The sequence below is a fragment of the Ostrinia nubilalis genome, chromosome 18, assembly GCF_963855985.1.
Source record: "Ostrinia nubilalis chromosome 18, ilOstNubi1.1, whole genome shotgun sequence".
Taxonomy (NCBI): domain Eukaryota; kingdom Metazoa; phylum Arthropoda; class Insecta; order Lepidoptera; family Crambidae; genus Ostrinia; species Ostrinia nubilalis.
Window position 1 is genome coordinate 5888586 of NC_087105.1, and position 13767 is coordinate 5902352.

A 13767-nucleotide genomic window follows, 5' to 3' on the forward strand; every position below is an offset into this window, starting at 1 on the left:
GGCTTAGCCAAACGAAAAAAATCGAATCGCAAAGCCCTACCTATCGATAATCGAAAGACTGGATTGAAATTTCCCATACAAAGGCTTAGCCAACATGCATTTAAGACTCAATCAAAATCGAATCGAATCGCAACACCTGCCATTTTCATTGCGATTACTTAAACCCCGGTGATAAGCTTCGATTATATCGAAAACCAATAGGGTGAGTTGCACCACCTAACTTTGACCGTAACTATGACGTTAACCGGTTTTTTTTGTATGGAGTTTGACAGATTTTAAACGTTTGTCAAAGTTAAACTAAGATGGTGCAACCCACCCTAAGGCTGTTTTGACAAATCCGTATCGCGATTAGAGATGGGTTTCCACCCGGGTAAAAACCCACATGAGGGTAAAAACCCAATAAAAACCCGTTTCATTCCACCCGTGGGTGTTTACACCGGGTGAAAACAAATAATTTTATAATTATTTCAATTGGTATCTTTTCTTTATTTTTATTGAATTTTTCTCATTTAAGTTTATTGATTAATAAGTAATAAGTCAAATTTAACACTAATATGCATTTATATCGTGGCCAAATCGTAAAATTGGTCACGTTATGACGATGTGACCAATTATTTTATAAAATGGTGTTATTTCAAGAATCGTTGAACCGATTTAGAAGAAATTTAGTAGGAACACAATAATTTGTGATCATGGCAAGGACATGGAGGGGGGGGGGGGGGGGGATATCGGGGGGGGGATGTCAAAGATGCCAAACTCTCTCTTTGATGACATTACGGTATAAAGTTTACAAATAACAACACCAACTACAAAGTACTTCTGCTTAAAAACTTGAAATCGAACCGCCCCACTATGTGACGAAAGGCCGATCTAGATGGACAATATTATTTGACAATATTAATTAGCTTTAAAGGCGGTATCTATTGATGATTTGACTATATATAGCAAAAACAGTCATAATTGCATTCAGTTTTGGTACATTTAACGCTATGATACATAAACCAGTATACATTGATACACGGTTATAAAGAATTACTACCTGATAGGAGGTCAGCTTAAAATGGACATGTTTCTAAGAAGAAAAACAAAGCTGAATTTTTTATGGCAATTGAAAATAAATAAAAAGGATGAGTGAATAAAAATATAGAATGCCATGCCAGCCACTTTCCAGCCAATTTTTACAACAAATTCGGGAAATGTTCATTTCAATATTACATAACTCCTCCGTTACCTCGTAAGTTTCGTATTTTATCGAAATATTCATTCCGCTTATTTTTTTCATTTTTGGGATATTTTATCCATTGTTCGTAGAACTCCCTTCGGGATATAAATATTACGTATTCTGAAAAAAAAAAGAACGAAAAAAAAATTTTGGCATCAGCTTTACTAAAAAAATTGACAAGGTTCCGCACCAGTCCGCACTTTCTAATTTACTTTGATCAATAGAATATGAATGAGACTACAACATATATAAGTTGCAGCCATGGTACAACAAAGTACATGTAGTTTCTGGTCCAACAAACACAAAGTTCGCATTAAAAATGTAATATCCATCACATTCGACAGCTATGTTTTCGGCAACTGTAAAGTTATTTGCAATGTGCATGAATAAAAATGGTAGTTCTTACCATCAACCTCACGATCCATCACTAACTTTAGCACAATTAATTTTATAAACACTTTAAAATAGCGACAGACCAAATGCAGAAAAGTGAATGATTTCTTCATGAATTCCACCCGTAATGACACTTCAAAAATATTTATTAATTTATTGGAGGGTACTTGCACAAAATTATCACCAGAATTGTGACCTCCAGATTGTCGGCTATCGATCTTGCTAGTATTATTGGAGATTTGAGTTAACCCTTTTTGTCCATCTAGATCGGCCTTTCGTCACATAGTGCGCCCTTCCGCCACTGTAACGCATTGTAACGTTTTTCAAGACCTCCTCTCCCCCAGATTGCATTACGTAACACTAGAACGCCCCCTTAGCAACAAATACCACTTCTCACTTTAAAAAAACGCTATTTTTGTTTTCACCCACCAGAATGGGTGATAATGGGTAAAAACCGGGTTTTTACCCAAATCACCCAGTTTTAACCCAATCGGGTGAAATGGGTTTTTACCCACTACCCATCTCTAATCGCGATGTCGTTTTGACAGCTAATTTGACAGCGAAGCATAGACGTAAACAGAGAGCAAAGAAGGATGAAAGTAATTTAAAAAAAAAAAGCTTAAAAAAAGTAAAAACAATCGCAAAGTCATAGACATTTTTTAACTTTTATTCGATTTTGAATGAACTTTTATATCGCCGCGTCGTTGGTGGTTCAATGTGCATTTTGGCTGCCATTTTCCGATCGAATCGAATTACTGGTGACGCGGCGACTGACATTAGTGAAAACTTCCTATTGGTTTGCGATGGCATTTTGACTAGACCCACAGATCGACCATGCTTCCCGTTCAACTACCCTCCACGGAATCCTTTTTAATTTCTGTTTCTCTAAAACTGGCAAAGACATACCCTTTAACAAATCATTTTTTTTTCTCTAAAAATGGCAGACTTACCGCTTGTATAAACAGAAAATCACAATATTCCTCAACTAGTGTGATCCTTGACCTGTGGTCTTTTGTCTACGTTATAACAGCGCCATAACTACATTCAATACCGTTTTCAGGTTCTTTACAAAATCGGTCCACGCCTGGGGGCACGTTAATAACGTCTCGATAATACACACGGCCACAGCGGAGGACAGTTGAGACTAAACAAAAAACATTGAGTTATAATGTACTACGTACTAGAGAAGACATGTCAACTAGACTGTTTCTGGCACGCAAATAGGTCCATGGACCGAAATTCAATTAGTATGTGCTCAGCGGTTGCTGTGACAACACGCTTGAGTGCAGTTTTGTTTTTTGAAATATGCCATCCTATAGACGAAAATACTGTTCAAATAACTCCAGATACATATTAAGTAAAAATCAAGGAATTACTTTTTACCATTAAGTTGTACATTTATGCACTTTAAAACCCTAATTTAATTTTAATTTGTTAATTACAAGGCGTCACCGCGGCGGCAGCCATTTTACGAAAATTTCAAAGAATAAAAATCGCAGACTTGACACTGACGCATAAATTAGTATACGAAAGGAAGGTTAAATACAGCAATAAAAATATTTTTTTAAAGATTATAAGCACTTTGTATTGCACAAATTACTAATAGTCCCGTCCAGCCCCTTGTGTTAAGCTAAATAAGCTTGGGTTACGGGTGGGCTCACACAATAGTCGTGCGGCATCATGGATCAAACTTGTTTGAATTTCACTGCTGTTGTTCGTTCGTATGCGACTGGTTAGTTAGTAAATCACCCTAATTATTGACATCTAGCTCACGAGATAGGCTAAAATTATAATAATTGTACAGTGTGTCTGGTCACCAGTGTCCGACCCGTTAGGGCGCAGTAATATGATCAATTTAATCGACAAATCCAGTATTAAAAAATTACAGCTATTTTTATTTTTTTAGTTTCTGAGTCCGGGTGGATTCATTTATTTACCAAATCTACCGATGTACAGGACCTATGAGTATAAAAGTGATTCGTTTGACAGCTAAAAAAGTAAGCAATACGTTGTCATCAAAAGCTTCCATTTAAATTTCTTAGAAACACTTGAACGTAAAAAAATGATGCTTCTTTTTAGATTTTTCAATGTTACAAAAAACTAGAAAGTTTTACATTTTTAGATGAACTAAGTCATTACCTAAAAACTGATATACCTTGGCTTTAAATCAACTAGTCTATGTGCTAGCTACACAGGAGATGCAGCGGTGAAAAGGAGAGGTGGGAATAGTCCCGTAACTTCTACCTCACAGCTATTATACGTGTACTCAACCACTGAGATATTTAACAATAGAGACAATAAAATAACTGAAAGTTTCTGACTTTCAGTTATTTTATTGGTTCTGGAGTGAAGGCGTGGGTCATCCCTAGCTTTGTTCCTACCGTGACGAGTGGGAATTTTTCTAAAATCTCAAGATGGACTGACTGAAGATAGCAGGAAGACGCTGGATGCAGGCCACTATCAACTGGGCGATGTGGAAATCATTAGAGGAGGCCTTTGTTCAGCAGTGGACGTCCAGTAGCTAAAATGATGATGACGATGTTTCCTTACAGTATCCAATTCAATAGGCAGAAACTAAACGTAAACGAAGTGTCGCCTCTGTAATGGTATCATTATCTATAACTCATAATATTTCGTGCGCTGCACAGTGTTTTTTTTTGACCCGAAAAAGTGACATTCTGTTTTTATCACTAATATCCAAAGTTTAACTTATTATTAATGTTAGACTAAAACACCCAGGTGACAAATAGCTATAAATTATTTTTAAAAAAATATTTTAGAAAATTTATTTTGTACTGGGTCAAACTACAATTTTATTATTATTTAAAGAAACGTACACACTAAGCTTCTCTTTGCATTGCAGGTAGGTAGGTTGGTGTATGGCGAATATTATTGCACCTATAATTATTTAAAAGTAGTTATAGGAACGACAGTATGATTATTTTTTAAATTTAAGAAATTATTATTTTTCTCTTTTTCTAAGCCGAAGTAGAATCTCTGCTTAGGTCAGATACATTTCTTAAAATAAGCTCTATCACCTATAATTTTTCTATATTCTAACTCGGCCGCAATTTCGAGAAAAAGTATTTTTTCCAAAATGTTAGGATTGTCACAAAAAATGACCTTACGTAGTTCCACTTTCTTTAGGGTTCCGTGGCCAAAGGATGCTAACGGGACATAATTAATATTATGCAAATATAAATACCACTCCTGATGATCAAGAGTCTTCATATATCTTAAAAGATGATGAAGAAACAGTATTCTTGAGCACTGATAGTAATTTAACTGATAACCTACCTAAGACAAATTAAACACATAATTAAGACCGATTAGCATCCTTTGGCCACGGAACCCTAAAGAAAGTGGAACTACGTAAGGTCATTTTTTGTGACAATCCTAACATTTTGGAAAAAATACTTTTTCTCGAAATTGCGGCCGAGTTAGAATATAGAAAAATTATAGGTGATAGAGCTTATTTTAAGAAATGTATCTGACCTAAGCAGAGATTCTACTTCGGCTTAGAAAAAGAGAAAAATAATAATTTCTTAAATTAAAAAAATAATCATATGGTCGTTCCTATAACTACTTTTAAATAATTATAGGTGCAATAATATTCGCCATACACCAACCTACCTACCTGCAATGCAAAGAGAAGCTTAGTGTGTACGTTTCTTTAAATAATAATAAAATTGTAGTTTGACCCAGTACAAAATAAATTTTCTAAAATATTTTTTTAAAAATAATCTATAGCTATTTGTCACCTGGGTGTTTTAGTCTAACATTAATAATAAGTTAAACTTTGGATATTAGTGATAAAAACAGAATGTCACTTTTTCGGGTCAAAAAAAACACTGTGCGCTGTTGGATGACAGTTTTAAACTAGAGATGGGTAATTTTTTTATCGAATTAGAAAATACCAGTTAACGATTCTCAAGGCGATTATCGATTACATTAGATATTAATCGGGAAGAAAAATAATTAATGGCTTAAACATCAGTATGAAGCCCATACGCACTTGTAGCACAAGTAACACGATTAGCCTCAGTCCCCTCAGTTGTGAATTCGGAATCGCCAGTTGTAATTTTAAAATCGCATCACAGAGTGAAGTAACTAACACCAAAAAACGGCAGAGCGAAGTGATTTCGAATGTTTCAACTGCTACGTTTTGTCACTTGTCTAGGAGGGCTAATTTTAGTCTAAGGGAGGGGAGCTTAGATTACATTACAGGAAACGCACAATATAATAAAAGAAAATAATGTAAGTAGCTGATCCTTTTTGCTATTGAGCACCATGAAAATTTAACACAATTTAGCCGATTTGTTTATTTTCACAATCGATTCACAATGTCTATGATGAGGCGACCGCAGGAACGTCACTATTCGTGCAATCCTATCAATGAAGTACGACATTTTCTGGTGCAGTGGGTCTAGTCAAAATGCCATCGCAAATCAATGGGAAGTTTTCACTAATGTCAGTCGCCGCGTCACCAGTGATTCGATTCGATCGGAAAATGGCAGCCAAAATGCACATTGAACCACCAACGACGCGGCGATATAAAAGTTCATTCAAAATCGAATAAAAGTTAAAAAATGTCTATGACTTTGCGATTGTTTTTACTTTTTCTAGCTTTTTTTTTTAAATTAGTTTCTTCCTTCTTTCAGTGGGTCTAGTCAAAATGCCATCGCAAACCAATGTGAAGTTTTCACTAATGTCAGTCGCCGCGTCACCAGTGATTCGATTCGATCGGAAAATGGCAGCCAAAATGCACATTGAACCACCAACGACGCGGCGATATAAAAGTTCATTCAAAATCGAATAAAAGTTAAAAAATGTCTATGACTTTGCGATTGTTTTTACTTTTTCTAGCTTTTTTTTTTTAAATTAGTTTCTTCGTTCTTTCTGTGGGTCTAGTCAAAATGCCATCGCAAACCAATGTGAAGTTTTCACTAATGTCAGTCGCCGCGTCACCAGTGATTCGATTCGATCGGAAAATGGCAGCCAAAATGCACATTGAACCACCAACGACGCGGCGATATAAAAGTTCATTCAAAATCGAATAAAAGTTAAAAAATGTCTATGACTTTGCGATTGTTTTTACTTTTTCTAGCTTTTTTTTTTTAAATTAGTTTCTTCCTTCTTTCTGCTCTCTGTTTACGTCTATGCTTCGCTGTCAAACTAGCTGTCAAAACGACATCGCGATACGGATTTGTCAAAACAGCCTTAGGGTGGGTTGCACCATCTTAGTTTAACTTTGACAAACGTCTAAAATCTGTCAAACTCCATACAAAAAACACCGGTTAACGTCATAGTTACGTTTAAAGTTAGGTGGTGCAACTCACCCTATTGGTTTTCGATCGAATCCAAGCTTATCACCGGGGTTTTAGTAATCGCAATGAAAATGGCGGGTGTTGCGATTCGATTCGATTTTGATTGAGTCTTTAATGCATGTTGGCTAAGCCTTTGTATGGGAAATTTCAAACCAGTCTTTCGATTATCGATAGGTAGGGCTTTGCGATTCGATTTTTTGCCGTTTGACTAAGCCTTTTTTGTTATCGACCTCTTTTGCGATTTGTTTATTTGTTTGCGACTGGTTTGCGATGGGTTTGCGATTTTAAAGTGCGTTTTGACTAGACCCGCTGCTCTCTGTTTACGTCTATGCTTCGCTGTCAAACTAGCTGTCAAAACGACATCGCGATACGGATTTGTCAAAACAGCCTTAGGGTGGGTTGCACCATCTTAGTTTAACTTTGACAAACGTCTAAAATCTGTCAAACTCCATACAAAAAACACCGGTTAACGTCATAGTTACGTTTAAAGTTAGGTGGTGCAACTCACCCTATTGGTTTTCGATCGAATCCAAGCTTATCACCGGGGTTTTAGTAATCGCAATGAAAATGGCGGGTGTTGCGATTCGATTCGATTTTGATTGAGTCTTAAATGCATGTTGGCTAAGCCTTTGTATGGGAAATTTCAATCCAGTCTTTCGATTATCGATAGGTAGGGCTTTGCGATTCGATTTTTTGCCGTTTGACTAAGCCTTTTTTGTTATCGACCTCTTTTGCGATTTGTTTATTTGTTTGCGACTGGTTTGCGATGGGTTTGCGATTTTATAGTGCGTTTTGACTAGACCCACTGCTCTCTGTTTACGTCTATGCTTCGCTGTCAAACTAGCTGTCAAAACGACATCGCGATACGGATTTGTCAAAACAGCCTTAGGGTGGGTTGCACCATCTTAGTTTAACTTTGAAAAACGTCTAAAATCTGTCAAACTCCATACAAAAAACACCGGTTAACGTCATAGTTACGTTTAAAGTTAGGTGGTGCAACTCACCCTATTGGTTTTCGATCGAATCCAAGCTTATCACCGGGGTTTTAGTAATCGCAATGAAAATGGCGGGTGTTGCGATTCGATTCGATTTTGATTGAGTCTTAAATGCATGTTGGCTAAGCCTTTGTATGGGAAATTTCAATCCAGTCTTTCGATTATCGATAGGTAGGGCTTTGCGATTCGATTTTTTGCCGTTTGACTAAGCCTTTTTTGTTATCGACCTCTTTTGCGATTTGTTTATTTGTTTGCGACTGGTTTGCGATGGGTTTGCGATTTTAAAGTGCGTTTTGACTAGACCCGCAGATTTTATCGCCATAAATTATGAAACTTGATAGTCATGGATTTGACTGACAGCTGTCCGTCAAATTCCCGCCCCGCACCCCGCACTGTACATATTTTGTTCGCGATGTCTGTTCTATACGTAGTAATATTACTTCAATGACAAAAAAGCACTGACTGAAGTATTACGCGAATACTTCTTCTTTTTTGATGATGTTGGCAATACACGTCGAGGTCGACTTGATTTGTGCCATTTTCAAGTTTATAGGTGATACGAGTTACAAAATGAGATCAAGTAATGATATAATGAAGGATGATAGATGATACCCCTTCCCACCCTGAGTCTCAGTAAAGTTGTGGTGTTTTACTGAGACGTCCTATGGACAACTTGAGAGAATACGCGAATACTTATTTGATTTAGATTATCTCGATGTGTGTAGCTCAGGGGTCACGGGTTCGATCTTTTTAGTCTCGAAAGAGCAGTGTGATATAGCTCCCATTCTGCCTCCACTCGGGTCGAGAACCTTTCTTCCTCTTTATTGTAGACTTTAATACGTTTTGTATGAACACCCCATGCCCTAATCATAGAAGGCTCATTATTTCCTTTCCGGGTTGATAAGTGTGCTATGACCTTTATTCTCAAATACTTAAGTCCATGGGCTGCAGTACCTGTGCATGTGCGAAGCGTGCTTTTTGTTCATCTTTGAAATTAAGAACAAATAGCACGCTTTTTTACTAAATAAATAGTAGTGCTTTTAAATAATATCTTACAACAAATATATCAAGAGAACTTTATTATCTTGTAACTTGTAATTACGTGTGATTGAAAGAGATAGGTAAAATATAATATGTTATACATAAAAAGCTATCGTATGATTATTAATATACTACGAATTATTCCAAAGTAAGAAGTATACCATCACATTCTTGAATTCTGAAACAAAAAATTTCAAAGTCAAATAAATTACACGCAAAATTGAGAAAAGAATAGTAAATTATGTAAAATAACTATTTCGCAATACATTTGCCAAACAATACAAAACCTACGACTACCCTGCAATATCACTAACTACCCAAGAAGAAAACGTACTGTATTTTACAACTGCCAAGGCTCAAATAAGCAAAACACGAACTACCTAGCTCAGCACTCTTTAGCTAGAATATTGCCTATTCTAAGCAGTTCATGCGATGGCCTTGAAAGTAGGGAAAGGTTTATCACCTGATAATAGAAGATGTCTTCACTCACCACTGGCCACTGGTGTATCATTCCGTGACACCTTAGTGGGAAGCACTGTGTCATGGAATTCTCCAGAATGTAGTAAGTTGGTGTCTACCGTCTTGATAGTTGAGTTTTCCTTAAATGGCGTAACAACGTCCATTTCATCTGAACTCTGTTTTATCAAACCCTTTTTAGAATTTTCTGCAGTCTCTGTCATGGGTTCAGGGCTGTTCATTGTATCAGTGTTAGACGACTTTTGGTCTTCTACAACAGTTTCAACGGTCAAGCTAGTGGTAGGAGTAGTTTCGAGACTTCCTATATCTGTATCTTGCTGAGAGTCATCTTTCAACATTGAAACTCCAGATACTTTCTGTTCTTGATTTGCATTAGAATCTTGTTCATTAATTGTTAGCTCTTTAACGGAATCGACATCCTCGCTTAGTTTGCCACTATTATTACTAGGTGGCGAGACAGACTGTACGGCATCTTCTCGCTTCAATTGTTTTCTTCTTTCGCTTGTATTGTAACCAAAAGGATGCAAATTGACTGATGAAGGAGGACTGCCGTCTAGGGACAAATCCATTGAAGTCAATATACTTTCGTCTCTGCTTAGATAGTTCCCTCCTTCTGGGACTATGTGGATGTTTAGAACGGTTTTGTTTTTGTTCTGGTCCGCATCAGCATCCAAAGATTTGCTTGATGGACCGTTTGAAACACCCAATGAATTTCTAGACGCAGACTTTAAGGAGTGCAGTTTGTTTCTCAGCAGAAATCCTCTTACATGAGCCTGAATTATAGTAGCAGCACTAGATAGAGAAGAGTCATCAGTTGAAAGAGACAGAGATTTCTCTTCATTTACTGTTTGGAGGACTGACTCCATTCGGCTTAAGCCTAAAGGCCTCCTCTCTTTATTTAAATTATTTGTAGGTAAAAAAACTTCGTCCTGAAAGTAATATTAAATGGAATGTTTATGAAAGGTGCGCTTGCATTGCATAATTACATATACGTTATAACGGTATGAAAATTAATGCATTTAAAATTTATTACTAAACAACATGTCATTGCATCATTAATTGAAGATGCGATTACTTAATGTATTTAAATGCATCTGGTTAATTTACTTCAAGATTAATTAAATGCCTATATTCTGCGCTAATATGACAACTAAGCTCAAACATACTGGAAGGATCTTTAAAAAATAATAACGGAAATACTCACCTTCTTTTCATCGTCATCTGATAGATTATTTTCTTCAGTTACAGAATCATCAAATGTCGATGCTCGACTTTTGAATAGGAAATTTCGGAATACTTTTTGAATAGTTACTGCTGCCGTTTCCAGATCCATTGTGTGAGAATTATCATTTTTTGGAGTCTTATTTAAATCTATTGTAGTATCAGCTTCCTTAGCACTATCTTCGGCTACAATAGCACTGATGGAATCGTTCAATGTGTGTGTAGCGATGTCAACATCGTTTTGGTCAGAGGCATTATTATCCAGAGAGCGTTTAGGCCTTTTCGACTCAATAATCTCAGTTTTATGATTATTCATGGCTTCGTCAATATCGTGCGACTGTTTCGTACCCTTAGAATCATCATTTTTAAATAAAATATTAGCTTCTGCCTCGGGGTCGTCAATAGTTTTTCTATGAATAACTAAATTAATACTTTCACTTACATCACTCTTATCATTCAATGCAATATTATCTTTTATCGAATCATCAGCACTACTGTCTTTTCTTTTTGTATTTTCAATGGCCTCGTTCATAACCTTTTCTAAATCAGTAGTAGATTCCTCCGTATCATTGGCAGAGTAAATATCAGATAAAGAAGTGATTGTTTCATCAAGTTTCCTTAAATTACCTTGATGGACCTCATTCTCTTTTTCATTAGATTTAATTTTTCCATCATCATTTGTTTCAATATGATTTTCTAAACTCAAATCAGTCATCTTATCAGTTTCGACAATATTTTCGCCATCACTTTCTATTGTAGATTTTGGTACAGTTTCAGGAACAACATTGGTATTAGTATCAGATAAATCGTGCTCCTCAATTTTTCCGGAGTCCAGGCAGCTAATACCCGAATCAGTTTGAATGGCGTCATCGTTTTCTTCAAAAGCAGAATCAGTATCATTTCCAATTGGAATACTTAAGTTGTCCGATTCATTGAGTTTTTCCTGTTCAACCACAACAGTTATGATGTCGTCTTTGACATCTTCAACAGATGCGACAATATGATCATTTTTATCAACTTCAGCAACATCAGATGTGTCAATAGGAGCATTTTTATCAACTTCAGCAACATTAGCTGCGACAATAGGATCATTTTTATCAACTTCAGCAACATCAGTAGAGACAATAGAAGTTTGTTTATCAACTTCAGCAACATCAGATGTGGCAATAGAAGCATTTTTATCAACTTCAGCAACATTAGATGAGACAATAGGATTAATTTTATCAACTTCAACAACATCAGTATAGACAATAGAAGCATGTTTATCAACTTCAGCAAAATCAGATGTGACAATAGGAGCATTTTTATCAACTTCAGCAACATTAGATGAGACAATAGGATTAATTTTATCAACTTCAACAACATCAGTAGAGACAATAGAAGCATGTTTATCAACTTCAGCAAAATCAGATGTGACATTAGGAGCATTTTTATCAACATCAGCAACCTCAATATTTTCAATCAATTTATCTTCTTTGACATTTTGTAAATCTTTTGTATTTGAATCGGGTGCCGCAATGTTCGACTCACAATCATCCTCTTGAGTTTGGCTCAAGTCCGTATTTTCAAAGACAGGTAATACAGGTATAAGTTGTATATGAGAATTGGACTTTGTTTCTTCAACTTCTTGATTGCCTTCTACAGTTGGTTCCGCTACTTTTTCATTTTCGCCTTCTACAGTAGGTACTACTAAAATTGGTTCCGCATCATTTTGCAATTTTTGTTTTTCGGTACTATCTGGTTCGCAAGATATTTCGATTTCAGAAGCTTGAGTCAAATCATTGTGATGTACTGGTTTGATAATACTTTCGATGTTATCATCGATTGCTACAGGTATTTTCTGATCTGAAGTTTGGTTTTCATTCTTTTCTATCTTTGTCTCCTGTAACTGAAGTTCATCGAATTTTTGCCAGCGTTGTTCTGCTCTTTTTCTTACCTTTTCTTGAGCCTTAGATATTTTACGTTCCAAACTCAGACTTTTCTTTATTGCTAAAACCGAAGATATTATTTCGTTACAAAATTTTAATAATTTATTTCACTAAAAATCTGTTTTGCCAACAAATATCATATCTTGAAGATAAATAACAGTTATCTTATTATAAAAATAAATCATAAGATTTTGGAAAACGATAAATTATATTGTACCTTGATTGGCGATTAGAATCCAATATTTAACAAAGTTGATACATGCACTTTGATTTGACGATAGATACAATTATACATTACATAGACACTAACAAACACTTCCTTCACCATTTCGATTATACCTTTCTTACTTTTACTAGAAGTGATTTTTAACGCAAACTATTGTACCTATATTTAAAAGAATAACCGAAAATATCTCCCAAAGTGTGTTTGTTCACTTACAGGGTCCATCTCTTATTTCCAACAGCTTGAGCATGTGTTCTGCACAAAACTCGTATACATCTGGAGGATTATTCTTGAGGACATCTTTAGTCAGGCCCTCCATCAACTCCACCAGTCCTGCAGGCATCTTCGGAACTGGTGGCGGCCTACTGTACACCCGAGAGCCGGTGACCCTCATTGCGACCTAGAACGTTCTTATTTTATTAGCAATATTCGAACGGTCAACGGACATTTTAGACCGTAAGTAGGCCTAAGCACTCACCAAGATTATCGAAATAAAAGGAGAAAAACCACTGAGCTAGCACCTTGCCAACTTAGAACTGTCGTAATGGGCGTGGTGTAATAGAGTATTTCTAGCACCGTAGACGGTGTTTGCGCGCCGTAGTCATGGCGATCCGCCAACTTGAACTTGGGTTCGTTGCCGGCGCATATCGATCCCACACGCCAGTTCAACGCACCTTATGTTTACTAATGAGTTCGAGGTTGTCGGGCTATTATTACACATTTATTTTTCACTACTCAATGTCTAGGCTAGAGGCCGAGACATTGAGTAGGTACATCATAATTTGTTTTATTGCAGTACTAAGTAAGTAGTATAGTGCAATTTTATCCAGAAACACTTGAGATTTAATAAGACAAGCCCAAACATCCAAGGTTAACTAACTTAAACAGATGACAATCCACATTCATGACCCCGTTTCGAGAAATGAAAAACTGAGTAATG

At 36.2% G+C, this 13767-nt stretch overlaps 1 protein-coding gene across 2 annotated transcripts; it reads right to left on the minus strand.

The window, feature by feature from the left end:
• Window positions 1–8999: 8999 nt before the first annotated feature.
• LOC135080599 (uncharacterized) lies at window positions 9000–13683 on the minus strand. Of its 2 annotated transcripts, none has more exons than XM_063975273.1 (5): window positions 13306–13683; window positions 13044–13227; window positions 10660–12665; window positions 9469–10384; window positions 9000–9156 (listed from the first exon to the last, which is right to left on the minus strand). In XM_063975273.1, exons 2-5 carry the CDS (start codon window positions 13219–13221, stop codon window positions 9110–9112), a joined length of 3147 nt encoding a protein of 1048 aa, XP_063831343.1. In that variant the 5' UTR covers window positions 13222–13227; window positions 13306–13683; the 3' UTR covers window positions 9000–9109. The 2 variants fall into 2 exon arrangements, with proteins under 2 accessions (XP_063831343.1, XP_063831344.1); XM_063975274.1 differs by having other exon boundaries at window positions 9442–10384.
• Window positions 13684–13767: the final 84 nt, after the last annotated feature.

Excerpts from the sequence above, each read along its gene's own strand:
- LOC135080599 (XM_063975273.1), bottom strand. The coding sequence starts at position 13,221 with ATGAGGGTCACCGGCTCTCGGGTGTACAGTAGGCCGCCACCAGTTCCG. Across the intron at positions 10,385-10,659 it reads CAGATGACGATGAAAAGAAG|GACGAAGTTTTTTTACCTAC; the intron begins GTGAGTATTTCC and ends TATTACTTTCAG. Across the intron at positions 9,157-9,468 it reads TGATACACCAGTGGCCAGTG|AATTCAAGAATGTGATGGTA; the intron begins GTGAGTGAAGAC and ends TTTTTGTTTCAG.